The sequence below is a fragment of the Bombyx mandarina genome, chromosome 23, assembly GCF_030267445.1.
Source record: "Bombyx mandarina strain Sakado chromosome 23, ASM3026744v2".
In the NCBI taxonomy this organism is placed as follows: Eukaryota; Metazoa; Arthropoda; class Insecta; order Lepidoptera; family Bombycidae; genus Bombyx; species Bombyx mandarina.
The window spans coordinates 20,232,768-20,253,212 of NC_143229.1; the positions used below are offsets into that span (position 1 = coordinate 20,232,768).

Below are 20,445 nucleotides of genomic sequence, written 5' to 3' on the forward strand. Positions count from 1 at the left end.
TTGGTGATATCACAAATAAGCTATATCTCACGAGTTCATAGTGAAAATTTTATTATAAACATTTAATAATCAACAAATTTACTATAAAATTCATAATATAAAATTGTATTATATATTTTTTTTAATTTCGTTTCAAATTTCTAAACTGCCAAATCTACTGAATTTATACGAATATATTTAAGAACATTGATTAAGCGTGTGAACAGATATGTAAATATAAAATTCTAATTATTATATTTTTTTATTAATATAAAAATGGCAATGTTTCGATCTTACTATTAAAGCGAAATACATACACAATAATTATATGACAGTTCTGTTTGTGAACTTTTACGGCATATTGGATCAATAATTGTCAAATGACAGTAACTTAAGACGCGAACAGTGTAATGTTACATATTTTTCGGCATAACATACTCTAGTATATAAAAAAAAATTCTCCTCATGATAATGTCTACATTACCTATCTAAAATAACAAGAAATGATAAATACATTCGGAAAAAGACTAAAGCAACTATGATTTGACAGAAATTCTTAAGTAAAGCGGTTTTGTAACATTATAGGAACCGTGCGAGAGAGATAGAAATACGCCTTCTCTCTCGATCGATTAAACATTCATCTCTAGGAAGGAATTTTCATTATTCAGGAAGGAATTTTTACAAAAAAAATATTTGTTTTAAAACAGAACTATCACCGCCACTAAAAAATAATCCGACGTAAAATTTAACTTAAAATTAAACTACAATAATATAATTCATTACAAAGAAAAAAATACAAAAAAATCACAATATCGGTGAAGCGAGACTTAAGCTTTAGAATACAACTAAATTTGATTTTTACATCTAAAATCGGCAGTTCATAAGCCGTGTCATGATTATTTAAGTAGTTTAAAATTCTATGTCATTTTATGAATTTCACTTATCTGTGAATTCATTGCTAGATTTATGAAAAGTACACATAAGCTAAACTGTAAAACAAGGTCCAAATTACTTAGAAATACGAATCATAAATGTCGGTTCATTCCTTAACGATATAGACGAGAAAGATCGTCTATATCGTTATATATATATAAAAAATACCTCGTCAGTAAATAAGTTTAGTAATAACTTTAAAAATCACTACGCAAATGACGTATTAAAATTTATAAATGCAAAAAAAAATCAAGTATTTTACCGCCATTTTGGATATTTTAGATAGTTTTTTTTCTTAGACAACACCGATCTTCTCTGTATTTGTATCGAATCCTTGAGAAATCCATTTTATTGACGCGAATCGACATTTATGATTGAAAATTTGTATGTAATTAGTTAATTAAAACGTTAGAAATAATAAAATAATAATTATAAGCGCGAACGCTAACAGTAGCTTTAATTGCGCGTAATGAAACTAATACTATTTTAATATTAACGTTACATACATTATCTGTACCTTTCTATGCATTAAACTAAACATTTATTTACACAACTTGGTGGTATGTATGCTATATAAAAATAAAGAGGCCGTCTCGGTGAGTTTTACCATAGCTTCAACTTTCAGTCACGGCGCATATTATACCAAAGCCTAGGTTTTCGATGTTACTCTTAGATTAGCGTCAGTTTCCGACAATATGCGAGGTTGGAACGGAAGTGTAATATGCGCCCGACCTTAGTCACGATCGCGTTTACGTCAAGAGCAGACCAATTCAATATATCATCAATACATTTTGTTGGCTGTTTGTTCAGGTCGAATTGTGGGAATATCAAGCGATCATATTCGAAATGCAGTGAGTTGTAATGGCGGACACACTGACAACTAGCTGTCAATGTCAAACATGTCAAACTGTCAGTGTCAAATTATTTCGTTTGCCATGTTGGACCGGCGACGAACCGGAGTCCAACCGGTTCCTGACGGAGACGTGGATCCCGCAGGCGCCCGGCGGACACTTCCGGCACAGGCCCGCGAGTATCTCCGCGGCCACGAATCATACATGAACAAACACTAACAGAGTGCACGTGACGTAAACATAAAATTTAAACTAATTCGAGACAATTTCATTCGAAATCTTCGTTTTTGTGTCCTTGATCATTATTAAACTAAAACTTATGATGTTACTATAAAACCCTTTCGATTTAAATTAGTAAGAAGCTGGGTATTCGTTGTAATATAAGCATTACAAACATTCTGAGAGATTCCTATCAACTATAATAAAATATTTCACGAAAAAATCATGCAAGTTTTTTAAGCAGCTGAAATTAAACCAGGCGCATATTGTACGACCGTCTCGATCTTATGTTCTTATCGGCTTGTAATGCGAGAATTCAAGAAGAATGATCAAGATTCTGGCGTCAAGAGTCGCAGTACAAATTGCATGTGAGTACTCAGTGGCCGTGAGTATTACCAGAGACACACCAACCGCTGCCCACCGCTGGGAAATATTTACTTTAAATAATTAATCTAAATATTATAGTCTAAGAGGTTGTCACGCTGAGACATAACAGTCTAATGCACAGGAGATCCCGCAGAAACAGCTTCTGCAAATTTGTATTTGAATTTTATCTCTTGCTGGCGAAGTTTGTTGATCGTTTTTGTAAAATTAAATAGTTGATTGCGTGATTTTTTCGTTTTATCGCCTTGAAGTTCTTTGATACGATCAAAAATTGTAAATCTAACTTAATCTTAACATAAATACAAGTTTGAATGTATTTCAATTAGATAGAATATGAATCGTTATAAAAGATAGAACTGTCATCATTTCAGCAGCGCTATTCTAAGTTGATTTATGAAAGCGACATTTTAATACGAATGTACATTCATTTAGATATAATATATTTTTGTTACAAAAATTTATTCAAAAAAGTCATTAAGTTATATATTTGTTATTAATATATTTGTGCCGTATATAAATATATAGATCTATTTTCTTTTTAAAATTAAATTAATTAATTAAGTAGAAATATGTTTTATCGATTGTTAGCATTGTTCCTGAGCTTTAAACGAATTTCAATTTCATTTACTGAAACGGAAACATAGCCGAGAGTCAATTATTAAAATTTAACTGTAACTGTGTAAGTATGTAATGAATTTCTATTTCGTTCTTGGCTCAAAAACTACACAAGACTTAATCAAATTTAAACGTCACTATGACATTTAACTGTCAATGTCATTTTGAGTTTGGCGGTAATCGATTTTAAACCAAGACAGCGGCGAACGAATACGGTATATCGATTATTTTCGTTATCAAAGCTCAACTTAAAACTGTAGCTCTGAATTAAGCAAGACCCAGGCTCCCAAGAGCCCCCAACATGATTATATTCATTCGCTGCTATTAAATTATATTTAAACATAGCTTTATTACAGACATTATCAACGCAAATCGATTCACAAGTTCCACGGGCATTATTAAAACCACTTTAACGGTTTTCTGGTCTACGTCGACCGTGAGGATGACATTTAAACATTTAACATTTAAAAATTTAACCCTTTGAGAGTGAGCCGTCGATAAATCGACTCTTTATTAATGCATATAAAGTGGGGAGCGTGGTAAAAAAGGTTAAGATTTTTTTGAATGTCAGAAATTGTAAAACAAATATGTGCATGATTCAAATCGTGAATGCAGTTTTAATAATACTCCTCGGGGAACAGGAGACGGTAATGTTCCACCGGCCATCGGGTAACATGGTTGTGGGCAGGGCGACTAAATTACCGTGACTTACTCATTACTCAAACGGCCGTGTCCGGTTTTTTTTCTGGTAGCTTAGAGTTCCCGTTCGTAATGTACTCGGCGTGGTCGTGGGTGGGATTCTCGGAGCCCTTGATGTCATCGTGGGATGGCAACGGCGCTTCCGAGTCCGCCCCGTCCGGCATATCGATCCGGTGGGATCGTCCTGCCACATGTCAACATTTGTAGCGATCAAGAACTCGTTCGTGTGACGATAGCCAGAGCCGGATATTTTTTTTGTGATTTGTCATTTTAGAATTTATATCACAAATTTACTGACAGCTGAATCTATTATAGTTATTGTTTTAAAGGCCTTTAGGGATACGATTATTTGTAAATTGAAGGGTGAGTAAATAGTGCGAACAATCCTCTCCCGAGTGATATTAAAAACACAAATAGTTGATTACCGTCACCGTAATAATATACATAAAACAAATTAACTTTTCATTAAAAATTTTAATGAGCTGTCTTAATATTAAATTAAACATTTTCTCATTAAAAAAGGAATTGATTTTCAGTTTTTTTTTACTTTTTAATCAATAAACTCAAGAAAATTGATAAAACGCATGCGAATTATTTTAGACTTGTTATTGTTATGAAAATTCATGCAAAATTTAAACACAAAATATATGTTTATGACTGCTAATTGTCAAATGTTTTATTAACCGGCAGACAGAGGGGCGATCTGAGCCAATCGGCACCATTGACGTTGTCAATACATTGTCAATAGACCGCTAGAGTACTACTAGTGTCACTTGTCTTTACTTAAAATAGAAACTATTTTCAAATACTCAATATAACAGTCAAAAAACATAACAAAAACACAATATTAGTTTTAAAACACTAGAGGTCATGCGTGTTTTGTTATAAGTTAGTTTCAATGCATGCAAATTATCAAATTAGATATTTATTTATATTAAAAAAAGAAGTTCTTGATCGCAATAAACATTGATACGGGGCTTACATACGTATAGTCAACACATACTAAAACCGTAAGGTCTAAACGTCCATATTTGCACAGGAGAAGAACTTTTCAATGCCAATAAGCATGTTAATTATTAAATCTACAGAACTTCTGACCTTTCGATTTTGCTATATAACCACTAAAATAACTAGAAGGCTTTAGGTTTTAGCGCTTTGAAACAAGCCACTGGTTAATTAGTTTAAAATAAATGAAAAATCTCACGAATTCTTTTTAAATAACCTTTACATATAGGATCAGCAAAAATGGCGCCATAATTTTTTCACCACGGCTTATGTATAGCTTCTTCCACAATGTCTTTTGACATTATTTTATGGAGAAATATCGCGTCTGAGCAAACTTTTGGCTTTTTTACGCGCTCAAATTATTTCTTCGTTCTGAAATTGTTTCAAATTTATATTACGTAAGGAAATAATTGATATCGGCTTCAAAATGTTATAAGTGAAATTTGTTTTAATCTTATTTTTTTGTACAGGAACTAGCTAGTATTTCGAATGACGATTGATTAACCATAGCATTGTCTACGAAACTAATAATATTCACCCAAAGCCTCCTTATAAATTGCCATTTTTATATAACTACGCAAGCAGAAATCATTGCATTTCCAAGATGCCTTAACTACATATAAATTTTCTACTACAATATTTTGATATTATTTCAATATTTGTGTTGTTGGGCCGTGTTAAAGCTATACTCATTATAAATTGCGGGCATTTTTTTGATAGTTTCTTTGAAGCGAAAACAATAAATTGTAAATTAATATTAATCTAACACTTAGCGTTTTAGGTTAAGTTTGAATTTAATTAAATGAATATTTAACAGGTTTTTGTTAAAATAATTATGCAAAGACTAATTCTATCAGTGAAAGTGTTTACGATTTGATCGGCTTTTTGCACAGATCACTCGAGATGGTGGTTCTCAAGTCGTGCCAACAATTGGATCCAAACTAATTTTGGCGGTTGGCTTTCGTCTCGGTCATACTTGACCAGCTCATTAGTGCCGCTTTGTATCGCCATAGCATTGATTTTGTTAAATAAAAAAATATGCCGCAAATTTATAATGAGACACATTAAAACAGTGATTTCGGTGATATTATTTCTACATTTATTTACCTATCGACCGACAGCCCTCGAGCCTAAAAAGGTATTTTGTTCGTTAATTTTGATAAAAATGATAAAGTATTTCAATTGAAAAAAGATATATTTTATTATTTAAAAAAACATGCGATGATTAAAAAAATATGGTAATAATATAATTGGAATAATTTGATGGCAAAACCATTTAGGTTTTTTAGAGTTGCCGATATAATGTTATTAAAGTCAGTTTAATTTTGTATTCGTTAAAAAGGTTTATTAAAATGTGGGAGTCAGATGACGAAATATTAAATGTTTTTTGTCATAAATGCTTGAAAAAAAACTATGGAATGCACTAAACTTGAAATTAACGTTTCAATTTTCACAATCCAAATTCGACAACATCGTCGAAACTCCTTGAGTTTAAAAAAAAATAAAAAACTAGAGACTAGAACGACTGACAGCATCTGTCCGAAAATTGAAACGTCAACTGTCAAAACTATTGTAAATGAAACGTCACTCACCAGCGAAGCACCATCTGTCGGTCGCGAACGCGAACACACCCAGGAACACCGCAATCAAGAGGACGAGCACGGCCACCACTATGCCGACTATGGCTCCGGTGTCTAATTCAACGCCTAGAAAAAAAAAAACTAACAGTCTAAGACTTATTTGGGCACGCTATTTTTTTTTATTTCCCTTGTAGGCAGACGAGAATACGGACTACCTAATGGTTACCGTCGCCCATGGACGTCAGCAATGCCAGGGGCAAAGTCAAGCTCCTGCCTACCGTTAATTCTCTGCAGGTCTCATTTGAAGAAGGCCTACACGTTAGCACGTGAATACTCTACCCACATAACAAACCACAAAGTCCCCTTATCCATTAATGCCTCCAGTTGTTGTCTCAACATCATGCGGCCAAGTGATTCCGTACAGACCGGGCACCATCAGGCTATTGACACTTCATTTGAAGCTCCTTATTTGTTATAGCGTCTACGTTGACACTGTACGAAAGATTTCAGGTGTAACCTTTTATATTAGTGTCTTAAATGACGAGCTGGAGAGTCGTAATAGTCTCCGGAGACATGAAATCCAAGTCTAAATCAGCCGCCTCAGCCTTCAAGCTGTAACTGTAGCTTTACCAAGCAATTTATAACACTATCTCGCCTCACACGTCAACGAACACCTGCATTGTCCGTCCATTCTTCTATAACTACCAAACACTAACTCATTTATAATATATTCCTTTAAATAATTTCTACGCTGATAGAGACATGCGCGTTCCACATGCGCATAGGTTTACATGCAGTTTTGTTACCATGCATCTTTTACTAGTAATCATTTTTAAGGATCTTATATTACTTTTTAGAATAATGAATATCCTGCCTAGTGACATACTGGTCAAACCTTTCTACCTCAATTATCCACAAAATAAGACCAAAATTGGTTATTATGTCTGATTGATTGGCCAAAAGGATGTGGTCTGTACAGTACCCGGCGATAAATGTTGCACCTCAACGACCTTTTCAAAGAGCCAATCGCCTAATTTTGGCTTCGTAAAACATTATTTGTGTCGCAAGAATCACGAACAGTCCTGTATCTATAGGACCACAAGCTATTGCACTTAAACAAACTGACAAACAGGGATAACGCTCGAAGAAAGCCGAAAATAGCCGATTGTGTTTGCAAAGACGATGTGCAATATTTATTGTCGGGTACTGTACAATCAATGCTCTTACAATATTGTATTTTAGACACAAATGTTACTCAAAAATTTAATTTTTAACTAAGGCACCATTATTACATGTTAGAAATGCTGAATTGACGAAACAACAGTTCACATAACTTCATTTTTGTGGCTCCCATAAAAAATATAGGACCCAATAAAATAGCTTTCTCATTAGGGAAAAACCACAAATTCTGTCCACTTAATATTTCTTCGAAAATTTAAAATGAATTTAAATAAATCATTCTTGCAACACCAAGCTCCTAAACTACCATTCAGTGACTTCAATTTCTTACCATATAATTGTAACAATAAAGCCGAGTTCACAGTAGACGCTGTCGACAATAAACCCCTTATGGGCATAATTTGGCATAGTCAAGTTTTATTTCAGTAAAATTCTGCTGAGATGCGAGGTTGATAATCAGACGTATAGTGCTGTCCCGCTCATTGTGACTGCTTTGCGGCAGAAACAGGCAGGACGGTGCTACCTACCCAAGTAGGCATCCAAACCCTCTATCAGAAAATTACCGCATACCACTATAATACTCAGATAACGCTGCTGTTCATTCTTAGTCATCTTCCGACACCCACGGAGAGAGGAAGACGTAGTGGACTGTATATCTTTATCCGGATGTGAATGTTCGTGTATATAAAGACCATTGCTTAGCCATGACTACCTTTTATAGCCGTAATTTCCTCGCTTTTCACTTAAACCCCCTCTCCCCCTCTAATTGTTGGTAATTGCTAATTCAATACTATCTACTGGAGAGTAACGTTAGCAAAGTGATCAATATGAGCCAAATCATATTAACGGGGAAGTATAGTAAAAAATTCAAGATATGCAGCGGAGACTTAGATCCCCTCGACGTGGGGAGGTAGACATTCAGTCCAGATGTGCTGCGACTGTGGCCAGCAAGACGTGATGCACTTACCAGCAGGCTCGTCCATAGTGCTCATTCGGAGTGTGAACTCCTCCCTCCCAAGGTCGTTGAAGACTTGAAGGTAATACGTTCTCTCAACGTCTTCTTTGGTGATGCGAGCGAGATGGAGGCTCACATTGTAGTGTCCATTACCCTGGTTAAGGAGAATTTTTGTAAGCCTTTATTATTCCACTTCGTTCTTTACTCTTGAAACTTTCGTTTCTTAGCTTCAAAGCTTTGAACCGATTTCATTTAAATTTGGTATAGAAATAGTTTGAGCTCTGCGAGAGAATAAGGTTATCAGTTCATCCTACTGCTGGGTATCCGTCCACGCCAGTAAAGCTGCAGGCGGAAAGCTAGCCTCGATTAGTTTACCTTTCTTGAGTCATGAAACAGAATCCCCATACCCTTAAAATCCTAGTTGTCCTCACTCCACTTCACGGTCACCTCAATCGGTGTTAAATAGTCAGTGAACCAACGTCAGGATGTGGATGCCGCCACCCACCTGGAGCCATGAGGCCAAAGCTTCGAAGTCTAAGATTAAAGTAGAGTTTGCAAATATTTGTTTTCGTAAACTTTGTGGTTTTGTTTTCATTCTGGGTGAGGGAGGACGTTGTGGCGGTCCAGGATTCGACCACTAAGCACCAGGAGGTGGACGTGGAACACATTTACTAACAAAGTAATACGCACCAAATGAAGAGGCTCCAAGGCCGTGATGGCTCCGTTGTCAGTGGAATGTGGGGCAGTTATCCTGATGTCACCCACCATCCACACCGCAGTGGGAGGGGGGTTGGAGCGGACGGTCACGTTCAGCTTCCCTTCAGCTCCGAGCTTCAGTCCGAAGACGGTGATAGGACCGGATTCAAGGCGCTTGGGTGGATCTGCAGGGGGACACCAACGCTTCATTAAAACCAAAAATTATCAAGAGGTTTTTAATAGCACAGACAGATAAACAATAGCTCAACTGTTTGTGGTTACTGTAGCCTATAGACATCGAAAGTTTCAAAGGTCGAAAGATAATTGTATAATAGCAAAGATGTCCCGATCTTTAAAACCGAAGATATCATTGCTTCGTTGCAGAAATAGACAAGTTGGCAATACCTACCCGTGCGGGCTCATAAAGATCTCACGGACGATCTCCAACACGATGGACCGACCTCATAAAATCTGTGACTCACTTCAAATAAATGATTGCTCTCACTCTGCGGAAAATCGTGCCGCATGGCGTCGCATCGCGAGAGCATCAGTATCGCAGGATTCGACTGATAGATGACCACGACCACTCTGTCAAGAATATACGACTAGGAAGAAGAACCCTAGCCCCAAAGAATCCTATACACTTACAATGCACAATGAGTTGTCTCTTCGCTTCTCTGGGCTGGTCCAAGGCCTCGTGTTCCGCCCGGCAGGCCAGCATTCGGTTGTTGTCGTCAGCCCTGATGGTCCTCGTGATGTTCTGGCTGACGGTCTGCAGGTCGGAGCCTGGCTCGTCGGTGACAACTGGCTGATGGACCCCTTCAAGCAGTTGCTCGTCATCTGGAAGTTAAACGATAAATCGACTTCAAATCCGTGAAAAATACATCAAGATTTTGAATATCAATAACAAAGATACTGACGTCGGCTGACATCAAATCCAGTGCTCGTGCCTCCAAACTCTGTTAACTACTTACCGTAGTCTATACAACGTAAATGCCGCCACCTACCTTGAGACATGACTTATACCGTGTCGGTTTAACAGTACAGCGGCTGCCCCGCCCTTCAAGCCGAAACGCATTACTGCTTCACAGCAGAAATAGGCAGGGTGGTGGTATCTACTTTCGCGGACTCACAAAACGTCCTACCACCAAATTACAATTTTGTGAGTTTGATTTTCATTACACGATGTTATTCCTTAATTGTGGAAGTCAATCGTGAACCTTTAATAAGTACGTGTATTTCATTAGAAAAATTTGTACCCGCCTGCGGGATTCGAACACCGGTGCATCGCTCAACACGAATGCACCGGACGTCTTATCCTTTAGGCCACGACGAGTTAAGTCGAAGGGTTAAGTGTTTTATTTAGATATCCTACTGGTCGATTTTTGTATAAACAATTTTCTGCATATTGTCTGTCACTGTTGGTTACGTAAATCAAAGAAACTATTATTTTATATACATATACGGATTGTTGTCCGCTTGTCCTATTATTAATTTCGACGACGAGCATACGGCCCACCGGATGGTGAGTGGTTACCGTCGCCCATGCACTTCAGCAATGTCAGGGGCAGAGCCAAGCCGCTGCCTACCGTAACTGCACGTATATTGGCAAAAGCAAATTTCCAGCTACACGTTTGTCGTTTTCAATCTTACCTAAGAACCACAGGATCTTGGCGGCCGGTCTGCCGTTCGGTACAACGCACTGCGCCGAGAATATGTCCTCTTCTTTGAACTGAGGCTGGGGGGGAGAGATCAGGTGCGGGTCTCCGGGGGGCCCTGTAATGCAATCGTCACATATTCCAGAGCGTCCGCAAATGATTATTATAACTCTTATAACTAAAACTTAATCTTACATTACTCGTCTTTTTAGATGTTATGTCATTTTGAAAATCGGTGCGAATGATTACTGTCCTGTAGAAATAGGCAAAACAGTGATGCCTGATCGTGAGGTTTTAAAATACGTTGTATAAACAGCAATTGCCGGCAATCGCATTACGCCGGAGTAATTTTTGTTTTTTATGTATTGCATTGATGGGTGGACGAGCTCACGGCTTGCCTTATGTTAAGTAGTTACCGGAGCCCATAGACATCTACAACGTAAATACCGCCACCCACCTTGTGATATGAGTTGTAGAGTTATGCGTTGCCCCACCCTTCAGACCGAAACGCATTACTGCTTCACGGCAGAAATAGGCAGGATGGTGGCACCTACCCGCGCGGACTCACAAGAGGTCCTACCACCAGTAATTACGCAAATTATAATTTTGCGGGTTAAATTGTTATTACACTATGTTATTTCTTCACCGTGGAAGTCAATCGTGAACATTTGATATTACGTATTTCATTAGAAAAATTGGTACCCGCCTGCGGGATTCGAACACCGGTGCATCGCTAGATACGAATGCACCAGACGCCTTATCATGACGAAAAATCATGGTACATAAGGATTATTTGTAAAGCGTGTTTAGTAATCTCAAACTGACTGGCGACAAGCAGCCTCATGGTGCCGGTGACCTCGATGTTGCTGGACTGTGGCGGCAGGACGCAGGTGACATTGCCGTTCCAGTCTTCCCTGATGTTCTTGATGTGCGCGCCACATTCTCCGGTCTGCGGACGACAGACATGTGTATTATCAATAGGGCATGAGTCTCCGCATCACCGGATTTTCTCCGTGGGTCGCGATCCGGTGGTAGATTCAGCGAAGCACTGCTCTTGCTAGGGCTAGTGTTAACAAACTCTTTCAGTTCGAGCCCGTGAGCCCACCTATGGGCGTAGCTGGAATAGCCTCTTAGGCTACCAGCGAATAGATAGAGAAAGAAAAGGCTCCGCAGATAATTTTGCTTAGGCCGGTGGTAATAAGGTCGTCGCTCTCTGAGACATGAGGGCTTAGGTCCAATCAGGAATACAGAGAAACACATGCTAGACATGATGCCATCCCACCCCCTTGCCATCAAATTCCTCAATTCTGACGGTCGTGACCTCTCTTCTGAATCACTTTCTCGCACACGATTTATGAAGCATATGAAACAAAATTTCAGCATCAGCAATTTATTATTTAAAGAGTCAGCAGTTATGGCCGTAATCCCATCGTTGGTCGAAAAATCGGTTAATCGAGGAAAATTTCACTATTAAACTTTGGTTTGGTTTCCTTTACTACACACACACACACACACACACACACACACACACACACACACACACACACACACACACACACACACACACACACACACACACACACACACACACACACACACACTTACTGTGAGTCCTTGTCCGGAGTACACGACGTCGCCTTCCTGGTTACCAGGTATCAGCCTGTACGAAGTGGTGCCGACGATCATTCTGTAACCACAAGATATATAGGGTCATGCCATATCCCGTGTCACTATAGAAGATTCTGAGAACTGGAGGAGTGGATGAGATCCGAGACAAGTTTCGGTCTAAGAACAATATGGCGCTAATGTCGCCTCAATAGAACACTTACCGACAGGAGTCTATCTGATACGGCACTTTGCAGAGAACGATGAGTTCGTCGCCGATCCGACGGACAGCTTTGATTGGGGTGATCTCCACATTTTGACCTGGAACAGAGAGGAAACAATTAAGAATCATTACGCAGACTTCCGGAAAATCCGTCGTGCATACTGTACGTTAGAGCGAACGGTATTACGACGGTTTATTTAGTCGTCATTCGGATAAAGAACTCGAATAGGCTGGTTTAGGGCATAATGAGTGGGGTATCATCTTGCTTAATTCTAAAGGCAGCATCCTTCATGGCCTGAAGGATAGGACGAATCGTCGTGCAGCTGGTACTTTAAAATTAGGCATCACGAATATTTAAGCCCCGGCGACTTATCACCGGATCGCTAACCAGCCTGTGCAATAAAGAGAAACAAGTGTTTAGTGCCCGTGAGCCCCGGGATCTGCTTCACGCAGTTGAGTCGTCATTACGTCTATGTGAAACTACTGATTTAATGTTTCCAATACACTAATTTTGCCTAGCACGAACTGGCTGGAACTGGATCCCGCCGGTTCACAGCGGTCCCTCACTCCGGGGACTCATAGAAAGCTTTGTTCTGTTCCCTAAATTAGTACGAGAAGCTTCTAAGTAACGAGATAACTACAAACGCTAATGCGTCTGTCTCTGTCCGAAGACCGTTTTCGCCAAAAATACTAGTATCATACATAACATATATTTTTTAAGATGATACAGATCCGTATTTTAGTTTTAGTGTATTATTTTTTTGTATCATTGTTTTACCTATTTGTAAATTTAATTTATTCTCCTTGACTATCTTACTCACGCGTTGTGTTAGCAATGGAAACTTATTTGGTTTTTGTCAACCTATCTTTAGTTTCCGTGTATACATTGTGTTAGTTTCTCATATAAATAAACAATGGCTGAGAAAGTTAAATATAATTACAATTATAAAATAATAATAACATGACACCCGACAAAGAAAGGGAAAAGCGATTTGTTAAAAACCGTCTCCGAATGCAACACAAAAGGATGCAAGAGGATTGGGGTCTCGTCTGAGGAAAGTATTTTAAATAATTGACTGTTGTTAAGAGAAGCCAAACAAAATTGATTGAATAAGCGGGCGTTACACTGAGTGATCAATGTTATCTTTAGAATAAAGAAATATATTGAGCGAACTGTTCTAGAAAGTTTAACTATTAAATTTTAAGTTTAAAGTTCTTCACTCAAAGTTGAACTGTCGGAAATCAATAGAGATAAATAAAATAAAATCGTCCGTTTGTAATTTCGATATCGTTTATCGTTTGTAATTTTCTTGAGACGGGTCATTTACAAATTTGGGGCCAAAAGCGAGTTATTTGATTTAATTCTCATACCGTAATTGACATGACAACAGACCCGTGGTCCTATAACTATATATTCGTAAACACCATTAAATTAGGAGTTATACATTAAAAACTACCCCAAATCTCATTCGTATCACTGGTTCGAAATTAAAAATATAACTTGTTTGCTATTTTTCCAGTAAAGAGTGTTGAAATTCGACAATATTATTTAATCAATATATAATACCTACAATAATAAAGGAAAACTTACCGGTTATTAGAGCCTTATCAAAAACAAATAAGTACGATTTCTAAGCTTTTTAAAAAAGTTCCTATTTAAATTGTCATCCGTGTGGCGTTATCAAATGCGTAAAATGAAAAATATAAATAAATATTATATAATATTATCAATAAATGAGTGATTGACTTCATTATGATGAAGCACTTTTAATTTTGAACATGCCTGATTACAAAAAAATGGAAAATTAGAGAAAATTTAAATTAATGAAATCGTTACTTTTTTGGCCGCAAAATTGAAAACGACCCAGACGTGTTGAACACTTTTTGGTAGAGTAAAATCTTATGGGTTCGCGTCATCGACACACTAATGTTATGTATACATGTATAACACACCTTAAATACCTGACCATGTATTGTGCGCGTTACACTTTTTAACTCACAATATTTCGTTATGACAAAAACTAAACAATTTTTTTGTCAGTTTTTATCAGCCCGTACAAAGATAAAATTAATTCCTAAAATATTTTCAGTGATATCGTCGGCCGTCTGTGCTTCTGTATTACAAATATTAAAGATCCAACTAGCTTGATGACTATTTACTACATCATAGGTCACGGGCTATCCATTTATAGCGTTATTTATGGAGCGTACGAAGTGAGAGTTGACGTGTGGAAATAAATTGAACATTTAGGATGTTTATGAACCTTACCGTGTATTGTTCATAGACCTATATAGTAGTATTGTTTGTTGACTGACAGTGACATCTAGTGACAGCTGCGTGTTCTGTTATTCCGATCGCACCCGAAAACTCCCGATGATTCCCGAGTGCGACTTGGTGTGCTAATGTTGCACGCTACAACATCTAATGCAATAAAAAAGACTCCAGTCAAATATCTAATCAAGTAATGCGCTTATCAACTCCCCCGAGCATCGAAACGATCTTGCAAAGCTATGAACCGTTCGTTATTATTTTCTGTCTACCCCAATTTGTAGGGTCGTAATGGTATGTCATGTAAATGACAAGGATTCTAATAATTTTACTGCAGCCGGTGTTGTTACACTGAGTCAACTGTGGAAGACATTTATATCGAAACATGAGTTCCAAGACTCAACATCAGCATAATTCTCTTGCTTCTTCTAATTTACTTAGAAGTTTTCGACTTTCCCCGATCATTTATTTCCGACCTTCTCATCCCTCCACCTGGCCGGGGGTGCCTCACATTACGAAGACTTAATTGCTATTAAATAATCAGTCTTTTATCTAGAACGCATAATTTCCTTGCAGCTAATAGAAGCTAATAAAAGATTTTTTAATCTAAATCTTACACATTAACCATTCATCTATTAGAGCGACCGGGATACGACCGCAATCGCTGACAAATTGCTCAACCGCCTCAGGGGTGCGCTAGCCTCAACTGATTTTATTGAGTGCTCAATAACGCGGGGCTCTACCAAACAATTACGAGCCCCTGTGTTGAGGGATGATTTTGAAAGTGTTACGTGGGTGCTTGCCGCGCCCGTACGGACTGGTACCACGAAGCAAGTATAATCTGGTAGCTTACAGTAGTAGATACTTGATATCAGATTAGAGAGAGAGAGAGAATAAACTTTATTGCACAGCAAAACGCTATTAACATTAACAAAATAAATTTATTGTCTGTAAAGTCGAGTTACGGATGATAGTTTTACGTGATAACGTTAGTAGCGGAACTATTGGAACTGCCAGCTGAGACGTCACGTGAGAAGAGAGATAGACGTGTCACAAGCCAACGCTTGGGCCGATCGTGTCTCTCTAGCGCTTGTTCCGCGCTCTCGCTTGCACGCTCAAGCTAGGGCGGAACTTGACAATTTTTCATGCGTGCAGCCTCGTCGATGTATAAGACAAAAAAGCAATCAACATGCAGATATATTTGTACAATAGGCGGTCTTGTCGCTAAAAGCGATCTCTTTCAGACAACTGTTTTATTTACGGAAATTCTGAAAATGATAAAGATACAGCAGGTATGTTGCGGTGTGCTTATTAATAATACATTATTAAACAAAATACATACATACCACAAATAGATATATACCGTTTACATATGATATAAAATCACTACTATATGATTTATAGTATACGAAATATAGCATAGATTACCGTTTTTAAAATATTTTTTTAGAGATTTTATGACCTGGTATTTAAGACCTTTAAGTCATGTCTTATTTTAATTTATATTCTTATTTTTATGAAAAATGATAATATGGACTGAAACGAAATGTAATGAAGATGATTAATCTGAGACATTAATCAACTGGGATCAAAATTAAATGAAATGAGATGAGATGAAATATAATCTCAGTACAAATGGTGGTCAATTACTGAGATTTTTTCAGTGGATTTTTTGGAAGATCCCGAGAAGTTACGTCCAGCGGCTTTGTTTCATTTTCCCACATTTGTGCACTTTCACAGATATTAAACAGTTAATGAACCACCGTTATACCACACATATAAACATGAAGAAACACTAAATAGGCAAAATAAAACAAATCACACAACTTCACTCCTCGCGTTCCCGCCAAAAAGTCTATATTCCGTTTTTTTAATCTTTATTTTTATACACAGATCCAATCATTGGGTTTAAACTTATGTTAACAAATTCGAGTCAAAAAGTTATTTTACGTAAAAACTGACATAGAGAATTTTCAGATTTATACAATTTTCATTAGTATCTACGGGTAGGTACCACCACCCTGCATATTACTGCCGTGAAGCAGTAATGCGTTTCGGTTTGAAAGGTGGGGCAGTCGTTGTCACTATACTGAGACCTTAGAACTTATGTCTCAAGGTGGGTGGTGGTGTTAACGTTGTAGAGGTCTATAGGCTACGGTAACAACTCAACACCAGGTGGGCTGTGAGCTCGTCCACCCATTTATGCAATAAGAAAACAATAAAAAATATATTTCGTAGGGTATTCAAAATAATCACAAAAAAAAAGATTTTGTTTTTTGTATATTAAAAAAAAAGTAACAAGATATGCGAATAGGCCACTTGCAGTGTCGAGTGTCTATTGTGATAACGAGGGGGAATATCCCTTTATTTGGCGGTTTTATGGTCACCCTATTCATAACGTTTTTATACTATTTCGTTGAGTGCTATAATTTTGATAGAGTTATATATATATATATTTTTTTTTTTTTTTTTTTTAAATTTTCAAGCAGAGTCATTGTCTTTTTTTAGCCTACGATACAGATACAGCATGCTTCTTTAGTTATTGTCACTTTCCGTATCGATTCAAAATATTTAAAATGTTTTGGAAGTTCACGTACCTACTGCGCAATGTATTATTATAAATTATTTTATTTGTTAAATAGTAAGCTCTGAGCTTCTCGTCGCTACCTCGCAGTGGTGAAACTGCCATCTCTACCAAATACCAGTTACGTCCTATACCAAATTTTTTTTATTGCCCTTGTAGGCAGACGAGCATACGGCCCACCTGATGGTGAGTGGTTACCGTCGCCCATGGACTTCAGCAATGCCAGGGGCAGAGCCAAGCCGCTGCCTACCGCTTAATAGTCTACACAAGCCTCGTTTGAAGAAGGACCTGTCATAGCGCTCGGTAAGCACCGTGGAGGGGAGCTCATACCAAAGCAGGATGGTACGTGGCAAAAAAGATCTTTGGAAACGCACTGTCAATGAACGCATCGGTTTCAGATAATATGGATGAACTCTGCTCCGATGGCGGGAGGTGCGATGATAAAAAGGAGATGACGGGATCATCTCAAACTATTCCTCAGAGCACTCTCATGGAATATACGGTATAAAATACAGAGGGAACAAATTAAAAACAGTATAACAGTTATTTATATAACGTTTATTAGTTGCTTAATAAAATTACAAATACCAAATATTCTGGAAACCAATTAGTGGACACTTCTTGTAGTGTAGGCATTAACTAGTTCGTGGAACTGACTTTTTACTACTTTTTTCAAGGCGAGTGTACGTCTCATCTGATGATGAATTGTCAGCGTCGCTCATGGACGGCTTGTGGTTTTTATTTGTAACCCAGCGGACGCAGCCAAAGCTGCTATTGCTCTTTTCAAACCTAGATTAAATGTTCCTCAGATGCGATAGCACTCCAGAAACACCGTCATCTTTCTTGAGACCTAATATTCGCGAATATACTCAAAGCTCACTGGTGCTAAGTGATTTCCCGAGCGCATAGTCGCCTCAACGTAAATGCTCCACTCAGATAGACATGAGTTCGACAGCTTCGTTTGTATAACGGCTTCACCACCTTTCAGACCATAAGGCATGACTTTGAAGGTCGGAGCAGCCGTTGTAATTACACGGAGACCTTAATCTCAAGGTGGGTGACGGCATTTACATTATAGATGTCTATGGGCTGCGGTAACCACTTAACTCCAGGTGGGCTGTGAGCTCGTCCACACATCTATGCAATAAAAAAATCCTTCAGCATAAAAGTCTGTCCGTATACCCTGTGAAGTATTGGTACCCGCCTGCGGAATTCGAATCTAGGTAAAGTAACTTGGCACCAGGCGTCTTTACGTCACGTTTTCAAAGCATCTGTTTCATTATTACAACTGGATCTGAGTTGCTGCCTTATCTATTTAGTCATACGCATACACTCACTCATGCTCAGACTCATTACACACAGAGGGTACATTAATACACTCATCTCGATATTTTAAGCTCAATTAATGTCACTTTTATGCAATCCATGAATTTCAGTAAAATTTTTGTCTAATAATTTTCTATTTTTGTGTATCTGAAGCAAGTAAAGCTGTTGTATTCTTTGCACGAGGAGCACTGCTGCTTGAGATACAGGTTTTATTACCCAGTTTAAGCACAGATGCAAGTTGTGTTTCTCCTTCTATGTTAACAATAAAAAAAGAAAAAAAATGCTGCAATTGATATCTTGGCGTCTACCGAATGTATTCCGTGCCCAGTTATGACTCCATCTCCTGTTTCATTAGTTGCACCTTATTTCTAGCGAGGGTCACCAATTCGGCATGCGTCACAATTTCGCAGATTCTCAATCGAATTTTGGCTATTTCATCCGGGGGCATTTGGCAAACCACATCAGCCATGCTACTGAAGAACGCGTGGACCGGACTGTTGCCCTTATCCCTTATCCGGCTCAAGATAACTTCGTTCTCCTCTTTATACGTGCTTAATTCTTCCGAAAGACTATGGTCTCTTCTTTTTTCTGGTCTTACGCTATGAGCTGCCGCCGGTTGCTGTGTCAAGAGATCTTCGAAGCATTGCGTTGAAGTAGACGATGCTGGACTTGAACAAACTATATGCACGGGCGTTTGCTCTTCTTCGTAAGTTTCTAGATTGCTGCTGGGGTTCGTGCAAGCATCGACAGCGTCGCTGGTTCTACAGGACTCGCCCTCGCCTTCGTCACAACTAGAATCAATGAACTTCAGTCTTTCGTCGTCATATTTCGAAAACGATGTGGCGCAGCCGGACTTCTTCTTGTTTTTGTTCTTTTTGTAGTTGTCGCGTATGTTACGCCATTTATTTTTACATTCCTCGGCTGTAACAAAGTTTGGATATGTTTATACTTTTAAGGCCCTTGTGGGCAGACGAGAATTTAGCTCATCTCATGGTGAGTGGTTATACCAGGGGCATAGCCAAACCGCTGCCTACCGCTAGGGACTCTTTGCAAGCCTCGTTTGGAGAAAGGCATGTCATGGCGCTCGGGAGACACCGTGGACGGGAACTCATTTCAAAGCCGGATGGTACGTGGCAAAAAAGATCTCTGGAAACGCACTGTCGATGAACACAGTGGTCCCAGATAATTTGGATGAGCTGTGTTCCGATGCGAACGCTGGAGGTGCGATGGTAAAAGGGAGACGAAGGATCAAGTCGAACAATTTCTCAGACTTCTCAAATTAGATTGGACGACATTGAACGGTTCGATTCTCAGATATAGAGACATGACACCTAAGTTTCGAGGAGGATGAATTAGGCGGTAAGCAGACTTAGCTTCTTCACAATACGCCCGCCCTTCATAAATAATTACGCAAACTTATTATATTTTCCTTACATTTTATGAAGCGATCACTGAAGATGTCTGCCTTTCCTCTGTTATAGTTAGATTAGACTCTTACTTTTATGTCATGAATTAGTGACAAGATAATGGATGCATTACGATACCGAGAATAAGATTAATTATTTTAATTGCTATTTTTGTTTCACAAGACAATGGCCGCAGTAATGTAGTGGCCTCGTTAATTTGCCTAATTACTGCACTAATATCTTTTAAGTAAATACGTAACTGTATGTCAAATGTATTGA

General features: G+C 38.2%; 2 protein-coding genes across 16 annotated transcripts in view; both read right to left on the reverse strand.

Annotated features, from left to right (window-relative positions):
• Fas3 (fasciclin 3) overlaps nt 1-20,445 on the reverse strand; it is an 87,274-nt gene that overhangs the window by 7,792 nt on the left and 59,037 nt on the right. For 6 of the 15 annotated variants that reach the window (XM_089737455.1, XM_089737454.1, XM_089737452.1 and 3 more), the window contains 9 exons: nt 12,583-12,679; nt 12,359-12,440; nt 11,579-11,702; nt 10,749-10,871; nt 9,744-9,935; nt 9,090-9,280; nt 8,412-8,553; nt 7,776-7,814; nt 6,278-6,391 (listed from right to left, as the gene is read on the reverse strand). In XM_089737455.1, coding sequence (XP_089593581.1) covers nt 6,278-6,391; nt 7,776-7,814; nt 8,412-8,553; nt 9,090-9,280; nt 9,744-9,935; nt 10,749-10,871; nt 11,579-11,702; nt 12,359-12,440; nt 12,583-12,679 — 1,104 coding nt within the window. Of the gene's footprint in view, nt 1-2,047; nt 3,865-6,277; nt 6,392-7,775; nt 7,815-8,411; nt 8,554-9,089; nt 9,281-9,743; nt 9,936-10,748; nt 10,872-11,578; nt 11,703-12,358; nt 12,441-12,582; nt 12,680-20,445 lie in introns of those variants that run through there. The other 9 variants (XM_089737458.1, XM_089737456.1, XM_028178150.2 and 6 more) reach the window with 3 other exon arrangements.
• Nucleotides 17,972-19,703, reverse strand: LOC149500266 (uncharacterized; the record flags this gene model as incomplete). The annotated part of the gene is made up of 1 exon (XM_089737639.1): nt 17,972-19,703. A coding segment is annotated over one exon (615 nt), but the record flags the coding sequence as incomplete, so codon positions are not given.